Raw genomic sequence first — 20,392 nt, 5'->3', positions numbered from 1 at the left:
TTTCACTAGCCCTATAAGGTGGAAATGAAATTGAGGAACAGAAAGGTAAGTTAGCTTGACCTAAATTGCAGACAAAGTATTTGAGGTGGAATTAGAATTCTATCAATCTAGTCCAGAATTCACAATCTTAAATACTACATTATGCTACCTTTATTCTGTTTATTGAATTGGGAAAAAGATTTAATATATAAATTTAATATATAAAATGCACCTAATATTAAAACTAATAGTTTTATATGTACTTAATCTCCCAAGAATCCCAGAGCTGTTGTACTTGTGAGTGGCAAGTATTTATACCGATCTTCAAACAACTTTGGTAGGTGTTTTGTTGAATTTGTGTCGTATTTTGTTTCTGCTACCTATTTTTATAACTGGTATATAATAAAGAATTGGACGTGCTCTTTCTAGTAGTTTCAGTTCTATACATGTAGCATTTAACATTGCTGGGAAAATGACATTGTGCCTCATGTGGTATTAAAACACAGTACTTAAGTAACGGTAATGGTAATCAGTATACTTAATCTAGTATACACACATCTTTTACCTGTTGTACTATATTATTCTTCTTTTCGTTGAATTATATAGTTATAGTTGACTTAGAATGTGGTTTTGTTACTGTTATTTTTTCTTTAGTAATGGTAATTTACTTTACACAGTTAATAAAATGAATACCTGTTCAGTGTTGTTTGCCAAATACTGTATTTAGTGCTTAATGAGTGTGATTTCATTTTAATTGCATAATTATCATGACATCCTCATTTATACATCCATCAACTATTTGAGCATCCTTTCTGTTCTGGAGCTGTGCATTTAGTGGTGTGCCAAATAAACACAGACTCTGTTTCTCTGCAGCTTAGTGCAGTGGAGCACGCTCTGCAATAACCAAGCAATCATAATCAAGCAAGTGTGGTAGTTGTAAAATAAAAGTTGTTAGTTAACAATATTTGCTAATTTTTTCACTTTATACCAGGAAAGAGAATTCTGCTTTTGCCATCTAAGCTTATTCCAGCTAGCTTTCTCCCCGACCCCACACCAAGGAAAATTATTTTTATGTGTTGTGTTCCTGAACTGTTGGGATGACAGGTGCAGCTAATAGGTAGGGAGAGGCAAAACTTTAGAAATGATGAGGAATTTGTACCCCCCCCCAAAAAAAAGTAGATAAAAATACTTTATTTTGTTTTGTTTTGGTTTTGGATGAGCCATATCCATGCCCCCTGCCTTTTTTGTTTGTTTGTTTGAAACAGGGTCTCACTAAGTTGCTTAGGGCCTCACTAAGTTGCTAAGGCTAGTATTCTCCTGCCTCAGCCTCCAGAGTCACTGGGAATATAGGTGTGCACCACCACACCCAGTTGAAAATGTTGTTTAATAAAATTAAAATATTTTTTAAAAATAAATACCCGAAGGGATACTCTTCACATTACTTTGAGAGAGGAAATATTCTCTGTACATTAAATGGGAGTCTTTTAAAGCCATGCTTTAATTTTATTAGGTAGCATACGGTAAGTTATTTGAATGCTTCTATTTGTCCAACTCTGAAATGCGGTTTAGAAAATCAGGGGCTTCCAAAGTAAGATACAGTTCTTACTCTGCTCTTAAGACTACTAGAATTATTGGTGAGGAAAGGTTGAAAGATTTCTAAGGCAATTCAAGATATAGAACATAAAAAGAAGTTACCAACATATATGGCCCTACCAGTCATCACATGGTAACCTGTGGCTAATTAGACACTCTGAGGGGAAGGCTGTTTTTAAAAAGTGATGTTTTCCTCTTTCCTACTAGTACCCTTTTGATTATTAGTTGATAGAAAATTATTTCTGGTGTTAATCATATTTACATATTTGACTTTTATTATTACACTATACTGTTGTAATTTCTAAAATATTTTATTTTCCCTACTATTATGACATGAGGCTTGTTAGTATTGTTCTGAAGATTACTTTAAAAAATTTTAGTTTCTGAATATTAAGAACAGCTCTGTGTAGTTGTTTCTGCTGTAAAGAGGATCTGAAATTTTTTATAAATTTTGTCTTGGAAATTATTTTATTTATTATGTTTAATTTTAGGAAATGGTGCTCTTGCAGAACATTCTGAAAATGTGCATATTTCAGGAGTGTCAACTGGTAAGTCATTTTTTGTAATGTTTAAATTTCATGCATGACTTATATAGTAAATATTGAAAGGTACCTGGTATCTTACAAAGTGATATTTGGCTATAAAAATTATTACTGCCTTTTGCAGCATGTAATAAGGAATGAAGTAACTGGAACATGGAGAAATTCTCATAAGATAAAAATGATACTTGCATGTCCTGGATTGATTATACTTTTCCAAACAGAGTACATAATTATTTTTTCATATAAACATTAAACCAGAGAAAAGTTAGCTCAATTTGAATTAGTATTTTCTTTCTATGAAAGTTATGTGAAATGAAATTTATTAAAATGTAATTTTGAATGTTATTTCTAGGATTTAGAGTCTTAGAAATTAAGCATTTTACTTCATTTTTGTTAGAGTACTACTCCACATAAAATTATTGTACTTGAATACACAATTTATTTTCTGTTAAAAGTAAACCACCAATATAATGTGTGTCTATGAAATTCAGAAACTTACTGATATACCTTTTTTCATTCATCTAAGCTTTTATAACTTAATTATGTAAAATTTCTTCCTATCAAAATTTTCATTTTTTTAGGTGACTTCCACAACTTTGTTACTATTTGTGCTACATCAACTCCACTTATGAATGGGAACAGAAATATTTACCTTTGCATATACTAAAATAGGTTTTCTTACTGTTAATAACTGTTACCAATTTATTATCCCCCTATACTCTTGATAAGTTTACATGATTAAAAAAATTGCACATAGTTGCCAGGCACAGTGGCACACACCTGTAATTTCAGTGGCTTAGGAGGCTGAGGCAGAAGGATCATAAATTCAAAATCAGCCTCAGCAACTTAGCAAGGTCCTGTCTTTAAATACAAAAATGTAAAAAAAAAAAAAAAAAAAGTTTGGGTTGGGGGCAGTGCTGGGGATGTGGCTCAAATGTGTACCTGAGTTCAATCTCTAGTACCAAAAAAAAAAAAAAAAAAAAATTGTACTTAGTGTATTTATTTATTGATTCAGTTACAAATCCTGTAATTTCTTTGTTTTTTTTTCCTCACTTGAAACAAAAACTTAAGGTTTGATGTTTTGCTTTGTATATGACTTTGTATCTATATAAAGTTAATAGACTCATCACCTACTCAGGATAGTTTGTACTCATCAAACACATCAACAAGCCCGCTTTCCTGAAATGAAAAGTGAGTGCCTCAGTAGCCAGCATTAATTCTTTCACATGTTGTTTCACTTTTTTCTTATGCTTTTAAATGATGTAATTACATTACATACTTCAAGTAAAAATAACATTATTTTAAAGATGACTTTGTTTTCCTTTTTCTATTTTGAATAACTGAAAATTATTACTTTTCTGGGTTATAACTATGAAATAATATTATTTACAAGCATTTTAGTTTATACAACCAGTGTTTATTGACTAATTTATTGGTTGTCAAAACTTTTGGTCTCAGGACTACTTGTAAAGAAAAAAAAATAGGACCATTAATTCGTTCAGCTGCTATAACAATATTACTGGATGGTTTAAATAGCATATAATAATTTTCTCATAGTTCTGGAGGCTGGAAGTCCAAGATCAGGGTGCTGGCAGGGTTGGTTCCTGGTAAGGCCTCTCTTCCTGACTTTCAGATGGCTACTTTCTCACTGTCGCCTCACTGACCTTTCTTCTGTGAGTGCTCAGTGAAAGAAAAGAGGTCTTTATTGTTCCTTTTCCTAGAAGAACACCAGTCCTATTGGATTGAAGCCCACTGTCATTTAGCCTCAGTTACCACCTTAAAGACTACGTCTCCACATACAGTCACATTGGGAGTTAGGTAGTCAACAAATTTGTTTTGAGAGCGGCTGAATTCAGTTCATGATAAAGACTTTGAAGATTTTTTATTTATGTAAGCAGTCACTACCAATATTTACTATATTAGAAATTAAAACTGAGGAAAACATAAATTCAGTTTAAAATTAACTAATGAACCTGCTTTAGATTTATATCAGTAACTTAACTTTTTGAAAAATACATCTTTTAAAATGAAAATATCAATAAGAATAGCATTGTTTTGTAATTTTGTAAAATTTCCTGTCTTTCTGCATTCAGTCTTTTGCAACATGATGTTGTTTGACACATGTGAAGACAATTCAGCTGATGTGTAACTGGAAAAAAAAAGGCTTGTTTTAATAATCTGAAGCCATGTCAGTAAACTTTTTGTTCTATTAAAAGCCATTAGGCGTTTATAAACCCTCTGAGTGAATTTTTTCTTTTTACCACCTGTGATTTTACAGTATGCATTAGTCATTTGCAAAATATTGATTTGCTGAGTCATGCAGATTAATAAAGAGTGTGAGGAACTAGAAATTTGGACAGATCTAGTATCAACTCTTAAAGATTCGATTATACCTTTTCTTTTTATCTGTCTGTTTGAGATCAGATTATTCCTAGGTTTTTGTTGAGCACAGATACTGCTCTTAAATTCCTATTTGAAAGTATCAGCAGAAACTCAGCACTTCAAACTGTGTTGAAGATGTTTTTATATATTTTAATCTTATTTTCTATTTGTGGTTTTTCAGGCATGTATTTAGAAATATGTATTACCTTACTAGGGCTGCGGGTGTATTTATACATCAATAAAATGTACCATTTCAGGGTTGCAGATTATGTATGACTCAGTGGTAGAGCTACTGCGTAGTTGTGAGGAAGGGGGCAGTTTTGATCCCTGGTACCAACAAAAACAAAAACAAACAAACAAAAAAAAAACTTCAAAGGTTGGCAAAACCTTATTTAATGAGGGTTTTTTTCTGATTTTATAAAATCATTTTTCTGTGGCATGAGATGAAACAGCATATGAAATCTGCTCCAGATATACCATTAAACAAAAAATGGATGTTGTTTCAAAGGTGCTTTGGGGTACACAGATTCACTGCATTTTTTTCTTTGGCCAGTGTGGAGCTATAGATGTAATGTTTAATGTAGTATTTTACATTGATTATCCCTTTTCCGAAATGCTTGGGACCAGAAGTCGTTCAGATTTTGAATGTTTATGGAATATTTATGTAGAATTTACTGAGTGAGCATTTCTAATTGAAAAATTTAAAATCCAGATGCTTCAAAATCTGAAAGTTTTTGAATGCTGACATGATTCTTAATAAATTTTGTATTTGGAGAATTTTTAATTTTTGGATGAGGGGAGCTCAATCTGAGTAAGCTTTCTGAAATTTTTGTACTTCCAGTAAAATGTAGGGCCCCTTCAATACAATTTTAAATGGAGAACTAGCCTTTGAAGAATATCAGAATGTAGGAAATGCTTTCTCTTGAGACTAGTAGCAACAGAAATGGTGAGCTCCCTTATTAGTCCTTGGTGCTGCCTATTTCTGCTCATTACCTGCTCTTTCACCTCTGCTACTCTGCTGGTGCTCAGTGACCTATTCCAGTGGTTTGCACTTTGGAAAATCTGCTGACAATTTTAGAATTTTATCTGCAGTTAGTATAGTCATCAAGTAATTTATTGTCTACATCAGGATACTTTGAAATTGAGGGTTTGCTACTTTTTAATTATACTCTCACCACTGACAAAACCAGTACTCTTCTAGACGATACTCTCCTGGGTGTATAGTCTACTTGTCTGTAATTAATTAATTTTATTCTGCATACAAGAAAGCACATGATGTGGACCTTTTGCCAAGAAGGGTGGGATTAAGCAATGAGTAAAATTCTTGTCTTGAGGATTTTTTTTTTTTTTTGCATCAGTGATTGAACCCAGGGGTGCTTAACCCCAGAGCCACATCTCCAGCCCCTCTTTATATTTTATTTAGAGAAAGGATCTCACTGAGTTGCTTAGGGCCTTGGTAAATTGCTGGAGCTTTATCCTCCTGCTTCATCCTCCTACCAATGGGATTACAGGCATGAACCACCGTGCCCAGTTTCAGGAACCTTTTTAAGGAAGGAAGTAAACATGTGCAAAATGGCTTTAATATAGTAAATCCTATGGCAAATAATGGTCATATTAAACTAGATAATGATTTATAAATGTCCTTGTATAATGTCTGGTGAAAAGTAAATGACTTAATATCAACAGTTTTTTAATAATTAAGAATAGTACCATGTGCTTAGTTTTGTGTATTTATGCAATTTGGGGGGGAATTGATTTTTGATAATTTATTTTTGGTTCCCATACTTGAAACATTTTGTTTGTATTTCTAATATTCTGTTCATTTCTGTCTTTTTCCTCCTAAAATCCTTGCCAAGAAAGAGAAGTCTTTGTCCTCTTACTGGTTCTATAGGTTGCCATAAGATAACTTAGTTAGATTATCAAAAATACATATCTAGTGATCATGTAATGGAAAAGAATTACTAAAAAAAAATTGTGCTTTTATGCTTTTTTTCCCCCTTTTAATTAAGAACTTTTCATGGGCCAGAATCTTACATCTTTCTTTAGATATAAAATAGAGAAAGGAGAAAAAGACAAACAATATTTTTATGCCTAATAATATGTGAAAATCATGATATGATATCATAGAAACTATCAAATAATTTAAATGTAGATAGAGGAGAGAACTGTTTTAATGTTGTTTTAAACAAAGATGCCTAAATTATATCTCATGTTCTTTTTCAAATGTGTAATTTTTTGAATATCTATATTAATTTTTTCTAAAATGTATACATTTTATAAACCCAAGCTTTTTTACAATACACACAAAAAGAAAATTCAGGCATTGCAGTAGATATAGAGTTAAGAGTAAATAATAAATAAGTTATTAGACAAGTATAACCAAGTAAATTGGAAGGCTAATAAAATTGGTATTTCTACATTAAACTCATCATTAATTATATTAAATAACTACATATTGCTCATCTGCTACATAGAATGAGATTTATTTTAGGTCAGGTTTATTTATAGCAAGTCCTTTTGTACACATTAAACAAATATATTTTATTTTTAAGTTATCTACTTCAAATTGTATTTTGCTCTATAATTTGAGATAATGACTTGAATCCAGTAGTATTTGATTGTGCTCTTCCTACTCTTGATTATTCTAAATCAAGTTTGTTTTTACAAATTCTACTTATTTATTATAGGTTTCATTAAAACATTTAGAAAAAAAATGAAAGCAAAAATTAAGACTACTACCCACTAAACCTTTTCTGTGTGCATCTTGAAAATAATTGCATAAGCATTTGAATTATGACTAATTTTATCTCCTGCCCTTTCTATTTAACAGTTATAGAATATGATTTATTTTTATATTAGTGTTTATACCCATTATTTTAATAAATAAATAAAATTTCATCACATGGCTACATTGTGATTATTTTTATAAACATACCAACGGGTTCTTTCCAATAAGTCTTTCCTCATTTGGATTGTGCCAAGGCATACAATGATAAAACCTATACTTTATATTTCTAAGAATATATCCTTAGTATAAATTTCTAGAAATAGAATTACTGTATCAAAAGTCATAAATACCTTAATGACTCTAGAAACCTTTTGACAGATTGCTTTCAGAACAGGTTGAACTTATTTAGACAGCTATTTACTGTGTATAGGGGGCATTTACATTGGGTATGATCATGTTTCTCTCATTTAACTGTTTTCCTTCCAGCCTTTTATTTCCACCACTCTGTTAAAAAAGAAAAAGTAACTATTTAGTTCTATTTTTGATTTGTGGCCTGAAGTTGGGAGATTGCAAAGAAAAAGAATGTGATCGTCTTTCCTTGTTATGAACAAATAAAGAGTGTGTGTGTGTGTGTGTGTGTGTGTGTGTGTGTATTTGGGTTGTTAATAGGAACTGGTATCGGGGCTTGCTACTTTTTCAGGTAGAAGGTTTTTTGTTTTTTGTTTTAACATATAAGGATTAACATGTTATTCCCAATTCACCAGTTACATAGCTTCTAAATGTTCCTACCTTTTAACATCACTAGTTGAAAGCTCTGAATTTAGCTTATTCTTGAGTCTACTGTACAGTTGACTTGGAATCTTTTGTCTTTCTGAGCTGAGGGGGGAAAATTATATGTATTAGAGAGCGAGCTCGTACGCACATAAGAATTTCTTTAATTCTTGTTCTTACTAATAAAATTATCAGAGTATATAAAATGGACTTCAAGTAGTTTGAAAACATTGTTCTTTGTTCAAATTTTATTCTGTTGAAATTATCATTCTTTCTTGCATTTATGTATTTGATTTTATAGTTCCTATTCCAGTACTGAAAGGCCTAATGCACTGCTGAACCTTATAAGCCTTTTACAACAATAATTTAGTTGTGGCTTTTTTTTACATTGGGACATGTTATTTTCTAAATTATAATTGATTTGTTTTCAGATTACATTGTTTTGTAGTAGTGTAGAGCACTGTAGTAAAATATAAATATTATAATATTTAAACTTTAAGTTTAAATATTGTAATATTTATATGGGAAGTTTTCTTGGAAGAATATCTAGTCTGATAAAATCTTTAATATTCTAGAATTCTTAAGATCTTCTAAATAAAGAATCTGAAAGGAAATAAAGCTTAACCTTAATTACTTGGTAGCAGTTTATAGTTATGTTTTAAATATAGAAAAGTTACCTGAGTAAGCAGCAGGTCAAATGCTCTGTTGCACCTTTCCAATGGAATTTTAATATTATTTTCCAATTCAATCAGGGATCTAGACCCCTTCGTAGAGTTACTAAGAAGAATTTTGCTGATTGTTTTGACACTATTGTGTTACATAGTGTCTTTTACCCATGTTCAAATGAAGAAAGGAAAGAGAGCTTTATTTAAGGTGATAATCCATTAAGGTTTTTAGGATTTCACAATACAAAGGTAGAACTTAGTGTGAACCCAAGAAACTCTCCTTCATTTTAGGAAGTGGTAAATACAAGACAGTTCATTTAACACACACACACATACACACACATTTAGTATAGGATGCAATTAATTTTTTAAGTCGTGACCTACCTTCATAGAGTTTATTCATGAAACACTTTAGCTTTTGGCTCCCTTCAAATTTTAGAAAGGAATTCAGTAGTAGTATTATAATTTTCATATTATATACTATATAGTTTAATCTTACAATCTTTACTATACAATAATATATTTTATGGGAAACATTTTTATCCCATAATCAATGTTTATTATGTTAGCAAGTATTTATTGAACAATTATATTTTTAACAAACTATATGTACTTTTATGTTATTAAAATGACAGTAAATAGACTCAGTATTAGAAGGGTACATATGAGTACCTGGACTATAGACAAAGCAGGTTGTATTCTGACAGCTTGTGTGATGCTACATGGTGAAAGTTAAATTGTTCTTGATGTGTGCATTCATTCCATTGAGTGGGCCAGACACAGTAAAGGCATAAACCTAAGTTGTTTAATATTTTCCTTTCCACTCTACCACTTTAAACACAATTCTTCAAAGTGTGTTGTATATTAGCTATATGTAATTTTGCTAAGGCATGAATTTGAGTTGGAAGTATTTTGCATCTGTTGTACAAAAAATAGTCACTTAACAGCTACTATAGTTTAGATAAAAAGTGCCTCAAAGGTCCTTGTGTTAAAGACTTGGTCCTCAGGATAGTGCAGTTAGGAAGTGGTGTAGCCTTCAAGAGATGAGGGCTGGTGGGAGTTCTTTGGGTCATTGGAGGCATACCCTCAGGGAGATTATTGGATTCCAGTCCCTTTCTCTTTCTCTCTTTGCACCATGGCTCCTGTTAAGGTGAGCATTTTTACTATATCACAGCCTCCTACCATGATGTGCTGCCTGGCCATAATCCCAAAACAAGGGGCCAATAAATCATAGACTGAAATCTGCAGAACTATGAGAAGTTAAAATAAACCTTTTTCTCTTTATAAGTTAACTATTTTGTTATAGTAGCAGAAAATGGACTAAATCAGCTGATGAGCAAACTGAACTTTGGATTTCAGGTAACTACTATTGCCCCAATATAATTAAGAAGCCAGTTTGATCATGAACTTTAGTAATAGAAATATAGTATTCAGAACAAAGCAGATGGTGATTTTCCTTTTTCCTCACGTAAACACACTCTCTGTACTATATTTATTTCTGGGTATAGTCCTTGACAAAGAATGCAATGGCTGGAACACACCTAGAAGATGTGAATATACTAAAACCAACAGAGATGGCTTAGAAAGTCATGAGTTCCAAGACCAGTTTGTTTGCTCACATATTGATATTTGCTTTACCTCTTTTGTGCTTCTAGCAAGAGTCACAGTAAACTTCAAAAATTAGTAGTTTTTCCCATTCAGAAAATAAAAGCAGTAGCATGCTTAGCATTTTAGTCTTATGGGATGAATAAATTATAAAATTCAGAACTATATCAATAGTTTGTATGCCCTTGTGGGGGAGACCCTCTTATGCCTGTAAAAAAGGATCATAAAAGGATGAATCCTTCCTGTTTATCACTTAGCTTATGTTTTGCTAGCAAAATTCAATATTATCTTTACTACTTAGGAATTTTGGGGTGAATGGTTAGATAGTTTCTTTTTAGGGTAGATATATTCACTTTCTTTGCTCTCATTAGATTGTGCTGTGGTACTGTTTTATTTTTTTTTCCTCCTCCTCTCTTTATATTTTGTGCCTCCTCTGACTTTATGTTTTGTTTCATTGCCATTTGACCTTTTAGTTTTGTGTGTTGGGCACATAATGACCTTAAAAAAAAAAAAGAATTACCTGCCTTGATTGAAGCTAAAGGCCAAGTAAAATATTTTGGTCCTTAAAAATAGTCATTTAGAATAATAAGAATGATTATATTGTTGCATTCATCCTTAAGTATCTGTACTAATACAGAGGATATGCATGTATATTATAAACATCTGGATGTAGGATTTCCTACTTGCTGTAGGAATGTGTGATTTCTAGTAATTGGTTTGAGAGAACAAGAGTCCTGAGTGGGAATAATAGATTAATATCTTTTTGTTGTATTAATTATTACTTTATATATTTTGTTGTATTAATTATTACTATATAACAGATAATTAAAAATTAAAAGTTTTTCCATCTCAAGACTAGTAAATATTGCTGTTACAATGCTAGTGATGATTTCCATAAAGGGAAGAGTTCAGGTTTTTGTGGTTTTGTTTTTATTTTTGTTTTTGTTTTTGCTTATGGTGCTGGAAATCTCCTGGATGCTAGGCAGAGGTTCTACCACTTGGCTATACCTACAGCCCTCTGACTTCTTAAAAAGAATAAAAGAATGAAATTTGGAGTATTTCTTAGGAAATACTACTCATGTCCAATCTCTGTCCCTTCAAACTCTTTTCTGTTCTCCGTGTGTTGGTGATGTAGCATTTCTGTTATGACAGAGCTCTGCTCAGGTGCCACATGGTCAGAAAACTCATTTAAGGAATATAGAATAACAAATGGTCAGATAAATCAAGACACTAATATGGACAACAAACCCAGTCAAGTTGAAAGAAGAGGCTTTTCAAACTGAAGTTATTTAGGGTGGGGATGTAGCTCAGTCATGGAACTCTTGCTTACCTTGTACAAGGCCCTGGATTCAATCCCAGTACTGGAAGAAGGGAGGAAGGGATGGAGGGAGAGTTCAAACAAATAAACTGAAGTCTTTTCTTCCTAGCTTTAACTTTTTATGTTTCCTGCTCAGTTTACAAGGCTTACTTGTCTTACAATGATGTTCTGACAAAAGGCTGCAATGATACTTAGTTCATCTTTTTAAATACCAGTACTCAGTTGGTCACTTCTCTGTGTTTTCTGTAGGCTATAGACTACATTCAGCATGCTTGCTTTTCAAACTGTTCATCTCATATTAACATATTTGAGAATGCTACCTGCTTTCCCCTACTTTATTCATTTCTCTTTAAAAAAAAAAATCTTTCTTAGCCACCCCTTAGTCCCCTTTATTGCTATTCTAGTTTGAACTATGAACATCTTGCTCATAATTAGTTACATGTACATTCTATCATTGAATGTAGGTTCTAGGATGCTGTGTTAGCTTTCCATTGATAAAAAAAATGAGTTAATCAACTGATGAAGAAAGATTTATTTTGGCTCATGGTTTCAGTCTGTTGTCACTTGACTCTGTTGCTTTGAGACTGAAGTGAGGCAGTAAGTGCATCATGGCAAAAGCGCACAGTGGAGAAAATGACTTTCCTCATAGTGTCTGGGAAACATAATGAAAGAGAGGGAAGGGCTAGGGTCCCAATATCCCCTTCAAGGGCACATCCCTAATAACCTAATTTTCTTCTACTAGGCCCCACCTCCTAAAGATTCCACTACCTTCCAGTAGTGCCACAGGCCAGTGACCAGGCTTTTAACACATGAACCTTTGGGGAATATTCAAGAATCAAACTGTAACAGATGCTGTTCATAAAGTCTTTTTTCAGTCCCAAAAGCATAGGAAGCACTTTCATAATGCCTACCGTCCCTAAGTAGATTTTTATCGAATAGGAAACAGTCTTTGGAAGCTGCTATGTATACCCTTTTTTCTTTTTTAATTATAGATTCTATATATCACTTCTCTTCATGTTAATATAAGACCAATAGATTTTTTTTCAATATAGATCACTTTTATTTTTATTGAAATTCTTTAGAGCAGCTCTGCTCCATGCCCCTCACTGCACACAATAATTCCATGCATCATAGGGAGCTCCTTAGTGGTTAGGCATGTGCCTCACTTGTTAAGGGCGTAGTTTTTGCAGCCTTGTGCCCAGATTCCCAGCTATGACACTAGCTTTTTTGTGACCTTAGAAAAATTACTTATTTCTCTGTTCCTCCAATTTTTCCATCTGTTAAATAGAGATGATAATGATAAGAAGAAATGAGAAAAGACAAGAGCAAGGAAGTACCTGACAAGAAAGAAAGAACTCAGAAATGTCAGCTCATTTTTAACATTATCATCAGTCATGGAATCTACAGCCTTAACTACTCTCACTTTGATGATATTCACAAGTCTTGAACTTATGAACCATAAACTTTTAACTTGCAACAGAAATCTCATCCTCAGCACTTTCTGCCATACCTGTTAAGTTTTCAAACTGCTAATGTAATTCTAAGTTAACAGTGGGTCAGTAGGTATTTGATTTTCATTCTGATCATTCAAATACATTATGATTTTTCCATGTTTTAGTGCTTTGTGTTGTTCTCATGGGCACAGTACTTTCCATGCATTGTGTGATTCACCTTACTCTCAACCCGTGTGACCATTCGGTAATCACCATTTGCCTACGAATTTTTTCAGAGGTGATATTTTTTCCCTTCTTACTAATATTTCAAACAACTGGGATTGCTTTTGAATTCATTAGCAATTATGAAGTTAATAATATTGATAATATTCTAAACTCTGAAAAATTAAGATGGCCAAATGAAAATGACCACCATAACCTGTCAGTGCTGTTCTCTGCTTATGAGCAGAGTGAGCATTTTTTTTTAACTCCATGGTAAAATTTTTGTAAAGTAAAATTCTTTAAAAACAGGAGCTTCTATATTTTCTTTTTAGCTAATCTCTGCCTCACGAGTTTCTCTTCCCACAGGTTATAACACTGCAAAGTAATCTTTGTAAATTTATTTGGATCACATCTCTACTTTTCGTAGTTAAGTCCTCCTTGGTTTCACTAGTTTCTGTGGAATTGGGTCATTAAATTTTTCTAACTAGTTTGGAATGTGCCTCTTTACTCTAGCTATATCTACTTCTGTTCTATAAAAGAAATCCTTTGTTCATAGTCAAGAATAACCCTCCCTATTCTGTACTTACGTAATTAAATTTTTTTGGTAAGCTTTTTTTTCTGTTTGATAATACCACATGTTTAACTTTACATGTGACATTTTATTTAAAATTGCTTGCTGCGTTTTATCATTTAGTACTATACTATGTTGTCTCGTGTGCTCTTATACTATTAAGTATTTTTTGGATTCAATTAATAATCATGCATCATTGTAATAAAACTGATTTTTCAGGAAAATATGCATTCTGTTTACTGCTTTTCTGCCCTTCACATTTGCCTTATGAAGTTAGGTGGTCAGTGAGCAAAGCTGATTTTTACTTGTATTTCAGCTTTGTGATTTATTAAAACCAAAGGCACACAGATTTCATGTCACTTTTAGTCTCCACTTTTCATCATAAAGTGTCAACCCTTGTCAGTTTTGAAAAGAAACCCAGTTTTTCATCTTTTGAACAGGAAATTGTACTTTTTCTTTACAAGTAGTTCAGCTGTAATCATTAGATTTCTTTGCCTACTTATTTATTTTTTTCTGGGGGAGCCTTTAAAAACTATGAAATCTCAAATTGAAGGGCAGTTTATTTGACAGTACTTTGAAGTGATCCTCTCCTCTCTCTCATGTTTGCACTTAATAGGTCATTTGAACACTTCCAGTTTTTTTAATGATTGCTGTGAAAAATAGGCATGATATATTAATCTAGTTTTAAAACCATAGTTCCATACTTTACTGTGGAATTATTGAACTGTTATAAACATGTATAAGTCTTGAATATTTCTTGATCCATTTGTTTTACACTGTTTTCTAAATATTTTATGAGACCTTTGTATTTTAAACCCAGAAACTATTATCAAAATCTTACTAAGAAATCCATCAAAGAACCTCTACCTGTTTTATTCTTCAGTAAACTCGGTCTTCTTTAATTTACACTGTACACGATAAATAAAAACAGCATATATTTAGAATAGTCTTTAGTGTAACTTAGCCACTAACATTGTAATAATGTCACTGTCTCCTAGTTTGGATCCCAGAGGTCCTACACACTAGATTCACTATCAATTAAATAAAAAAGCTTTTGGGAGCCATTAATCAGATAATATAATCACTATGCCTACAAAGAAGATTCTGTCCAAGTTGAAGGTTGCTGTCATTTTAATGAACATTTACAACCTCTTATTTGGAGGGTTTCTTTCTGAAGCTAATAGGAAATTTATATAAAAAGTGTAGATGTATATCATCATCTAAAATGCTTAAATTTTTGTTTATATCTGAAAATACTGACCAAAATCAATTAAATAGACTTTTTGTGTCTGTTCCAAGAACACATACTTGGTACTGGTAAATAAGAGATGTATTAAGGAAGCAAAATGAACACAGACTAAAAACAGTCATTTCTGACATGACATCGTTTATGTGTTCCTGGAAGCCTTATGTTTTGCAAAATCACCATTAAGACGACAGGGCTTTTGAGAAAAGTAGTGTTAACACAGATCATTTAAACAGCTCTTAACTTTTCAAACACAGAGTAACAAAATAAGATTCACAGACATTTATACCTAGAATTAATCCATTCTGCAGTTGTATGTGCTCTGGTTCATGCTTCCTTTTAAATATGTTTACTTTTAACAGAGACTCATACAATCAACTCAAAACAAAAAACGTAATTCAGACATTCTATATCAGTAAGGTGTTTTGTTTTGTTTTCATATGAAATAATGTCTTCATGTCTCCATCTGTGCTTACAGCTGCCCATATAGAAGAAAGACAAGCAATTCCTAAGCCAATAAAGTAGCCACTTCTTGCAATGAGGCAGGCACTTAGGTAGGGTTTTTGTATTTTTTTTTAATTATGAAAACTCCTAGCTCTGGCTATTTCAAATCATTAGCATGCTGGGAATAAAAACCTATATAATTTTGGTTTATGCTGACAAGATTCCTCTGTTTGCCAATTACATATAAACTAATTCTTATTGAAGAATTAACCAGACCATAGCTAAAATAATTATGTATTAGCAGTAGAGAAGACATGGATAGAATGAATGTAGGTAAAAGAAGGTCAGGTTCAGAGTAACATAAATTGGAAGTTATTGTCAAAATCTAGAAAGGTTTGAAATTCAACCTAGCAAAGCCATATAAACATTTTAGAACAAAAAAGAGATTATTTCCCCAAGTTTTGTGATTACGTGTCCTAACCCATCTTTAAATGAGTCAATCATAGCATAATTTTTTATTCTTTCTAGAGCATAATGGTGACCAACATGTATTAAATAATCACTTCCCTCTTTCCCGTGGATCCCAAACCCAGCCTTAGTGACTAGCTACCAATCTCTTTTGGCAGATCATTTGATATTATTTATTGACATTTTGCTGTAATCCAAATAGTGTATTATAGTCTGTTACAAAAATAATTTTAATCTTTCAATATCCTCTGTGCTGGTAGTGTTTTAATCCCTATTTATAAGTGAGGAAATGGAGGCTTTAGTTTTATCAAATTGATCACAGTAAGCCACTTCAATTTTTTAAAAAAATAGATTAAATAAAAAAAAGAGATGGGTGTATCCCGTTAGGAACTAAACAGCCCACCTTTATCCTATTTTGGTGAAGAACATGCTGTGGAAGGCCTTTGATGTTTCCCAATATAAATAAAGCAGGCACAGGCTCCATCTTTGTCCAAAAGCTCCATCTATCTGATCAGCCTGCCCATCCTGCCCCTGCTTTTGAAAAAAAAAAAAAAAAGATAAAATGATTAACAAATGTATAATCATAATAAACTAAGAAAAAATAAAATTATAACTGAAGTTAGGTGCTGTAGCAAAAGTATGATGATGAGTTGGGATTAGGTGGTCAGCTATAATGCACTGAAATAATGAAAAAAAAAATAGAGGACCGGGGTCCTTGAGTCTCTTTAAGAGGTGGGGAAAATCAAGCTCAGTTTCTGACTTTGAAATCTCCAGATTTTGTTATTTTGAAGTTTTATTTCCTGTCCTTTTTTTTTTTTTTTTTGGTTTAACTTTATTTTTTTATTTTTTTTTTAATTGGTTGTTCAAAACATTACAAAGCTCCTGTCCTTAAAATGTGGAGATTGCCTGTGTATTCTTAAAGTAAATTTCCTTCTTACTTTTTTTTTTTTTTTACTTAACTGCCTATTTTCTCAGCTAAATGATGCATAAGACAGTGAAGATTCAGAATACAGAATGAAAGAAGGTTTTAGGAAATACACAGTTCTCATCATGCTGAATTTGAGGTTGGGATGAATGTCTAGTGGTCATTTGACTTTTGCAGTCTCTGGATTAGAGATTTTAAGCCCATTACCTGTAGATTACAGTTGAAATTGTAGGTGTAGACAAGGTCTTCTATCGGAAATGAAAAGAGGAGAGGGCTTGGGAACAAACCGTGATTACCACCGTGTCAGGAGTTGGCTGAGAGGAGGACGTAATGCTAGAGTAGCATAGAGCAATCAGGAGTAGGACCAAATGACATGACATGTTGTCAGCCCAGATAGTATCCAGTATCAACAGAAAGTCAGTGTCGAATGCCATAGAAAGATCAAATACCTTAGCGACTGAGGGCCCTTTGGATTTGGTGATGAGGTTAAGGTGGCCTTTGCTGCTATCTGGTTTCTTTGGAAACAGGGTAAGAATTGGTAGTTGATTTCAGTGGGTCAGACACAAAATGCAAAATGAGGAAATGAGAAGTGTATTGGTGCCTCCTGATGAGCTTTTGGAAATAAAGTGAAAATACATAATGATGAGGAGGGAAAGAGGTACATGATTGGGGGCTATATTAAAATAGTAACTCCTTATTTTTAACATTGAAGAAACTAAGATCCAATAAGTTTTGGTAGTTTACACTGTGGCAAAGCCACTGAGTGGCAGGTGAAACAGACAGCATTTAGCTCTTGTGATTCTGCATCTACCAGTATATACAGGCAAACTCTTAACTCAAAAGGGAGAGTAAAAACTTTTTTAATGTTTTAGCAATTGAACTTACTTTTTCTTAGATACAGAAGAGAATAAGTTATGGTTGTGCTAGAGCATATTTATATGCATACCTCTATATTGTACTTGCAGAAATGTGTTGATTAAAAAGCCACTGGTTTACTATAAAGAAATGAAAAATATTTGAGAACATGGTTATGTTTAACTTGATTTAAACATTTTGCAGTATATACATATATCAAAACATTACATGGTGTCCTATTAATATGTAAAAAAAAGTTTTTATGTATCAAAAAATACCTTTTTAAAAAGTCACTGAACAAAATGCCAAATTCAGTCATGTTACAAATGTCTAAAACTAAGGCAATGTGTGTATTCATAACAAATTCAGGGAAAAGCTGACTTTTTTATCAGGGAAATTATTAAATATTTTAAAATAGTTTTAATAAAAGAACACATGGAACTAGAAATATAAAGTAGTGAATCTTAACCATTATTTATGATGGTATATCCTATTCTTGTGCAGTTGTGTGAAAGTAAAATATTCAACTGTATTTTTGAGTAATTAGTTTTTGGTGTAAGAGCACCACCTATGGGTTTCTCATGTATTTAGAAATTTTTTCTTAAAACAAAACCTAATAGAACAAAAGCTAACAAAATTCTTTCTAGTTTTTCCCTGTAATTAGTATATATTTTTTAAGAAGGTTAGTAGTTTTCTGCTTTATCACAAAATACTCCCACCTAGTTTTGGCTATATGTAAATATTAAATCAGCTAATAAGAATGCGAGTACTTTTATGCCAGTGTGGTATTATAATTCTAAGTTAAATGTAACTTAACTCAGAATTGTATTATTCACTTTAATGTAAATTAATCTGTTAATGAAAATGAATAATTGCCCATACCTAGGGAAATAATTATCTATACTTTTTTTTGCCTGTTTATTTGTTTTTGTTTGTTTCTAGTATTAAGGATTGTACCCACAGTCTTGATCTTGCTAAGCAAGTTCTCTTTCACTGAGCTATATCCCCAGCCTTTTGCCTGTTTATTTGCATATTTATTCGTATCTTCATAAACTTAAGAATTAATTTAGTATACTAATGCAGAATGCTTTGTAAGAGATCATGAAAAAGAAGGTCTTATATTTGAATTTAAGTATTTTTATTAAATTATGGTGGTGATAACTCAGAGCAAGATGGAAGCAAAACTGGCACTTTGTTATTAATAAGCTTATGACATAAAATTACATTCAGAGAAATTTAGTCATTTTTTAAAACAGTATTCATTAAAATTAAAAGTGTTCTTCTAAGGGAAATTTACTCTTACTGAAACAATAGAAGTAACAACAACAAAACTCTGGAAACTTTGTGCCTGGGTAATGAGTGCTAAGCACTTGATAGATTGTATATTCTGTGCCATGAATCTCCATGTTCTGAAAATGATTCAAAATGGGATCTTTTTTTAACTTTTTTTTTTTAGTTTTTGATAGACCTTTATTTTTATTTATTTATATGCGGTGCTGAGAATTGAACCCAGTGCCTCACACATGCCAGGCAAGTGTGTTACCACTAAGCCCCAGCCCCAACCCCAAAATGGGATCTTTTTGATAATATATCCTAATTCCTGAGTAGACCCCTTTTCAGCCTGAACATTTTTTCCTGCAGTATAATACACTTTTAAAGCCTTGATTGCCTGTTTTCTTCAGAGGACTACTTATTCTACTGGAATAAAGATTGACTGATTAATCAATAGAGCTTACTTTGTTTCAGTCATTATGGATAAAGTTTTTTTAAATTACATAGTATGTTTCCTAGTATTCTTCTCCTTAATTGATTAGACTATATAACACTATTACAAAAAAAGCCATTTTCTTCAGTTTACAGTTGTGATAAGGATATTTGTCTATCTATAAATTGGATTACTTGACTCTCAATGTAACAGCAGGACTCAAAAAGTATGAGTTCAGGTACTTGGTTGGCTTTGATTCATTTACACAGAATCAGAAACTCTTATAGGCATGAATATGAATTAATTAACTAATTTTCTGATATAACAGCTTTTTCTTACCATTTGGAAGATAGGCAGGTATGTTCATATTTTGAGTACAATATGATTTCTAAGTTCAATATACAGTTTTGATTATTTTTCTGAAATTATCCCAGCACTTCTGATAACTCTGTATGTACCCCTGTCAGCTACTCTTCCCCACTTCTCATTTGCTGATTTTATAACCGCTGTTACATCAAAAATCAGATAGTCTAATTTGTTGAAACTGTATTAAATAAGAGGTTGCAGGATTTGAGACTCTGCTGAAGGTTTCAACATAGATCTGTGTTATTTTTGTTTTTAGCTTAGTGACTATTTTTAGTTGAGAGAATAAGTTGTCAGATTATCAGCTAAATTCTATATAGGTAAAATGTTAACTGTATAATGTGAGTTCAAGACAATGCAACGAGAGTGACCTGAGAAAGTATTACCATTACTTTAATTATTTTACACGCATGTTTTTTTCTATGATATTCAGATATCAAATCACATTGTGATATCTTAAAGCATTGTTTCAAAATTGTGTTCTTCTAATCATTTAGGAATCATTCATGATCCTGTAATAAAGTTTGGGGTATTAATGGAATAAATCGAAGAGCTACTTTGCAGTAATTTTAAATGC

At 32.2% G+C, this 20,392-nt stretch overlaps 1 protein-coding gene across 2 annotated transcripts in view; it reads left to right on the top strand.

Annotated features, from left to right (window-relative positions):
• The window catches only part of LRP12 (LDL receptor related protein 12), a 94,964-nt gene that overhangs the window by 54,996 nt on the left and 19,576 nt on the right, over positions 1–20,392 (top strand). Inside the window, exon 2 of one of the 2 annotated variants that reach the window (XM_081265876.1) lies at positions 2,064–2,120. The exons of the other annotated variant lie outside the window; for it this stretch is intronic. Within the exon in view, the coding sequence (XP_081122002.1) occupies positions 2,064–2,120 (57 nt within the window). The remainder of the gene's footprint in view (positions 1–2,063; positions 2,121–20,392) is intronic. 2 annotated transcript variants of the gene reach the window in all.

This window comes from Spermophilus citellus, assembly GCF_964194105.1.
Source record: "Spermophilus citellus genome assembly, chromosome: 14".
In the NCBI taxonomy this organism is placed as follows: Eukaryota; Metazoa; Chordata; class Mammalia; order Rodentia; family Sciuridae; genus Spermophilus; species Spermophilus citellus.
Note: the sequence above shows the minus strand (reverse complement) of the source record. Positions and strands in the feature narration are given on the sequence as shown.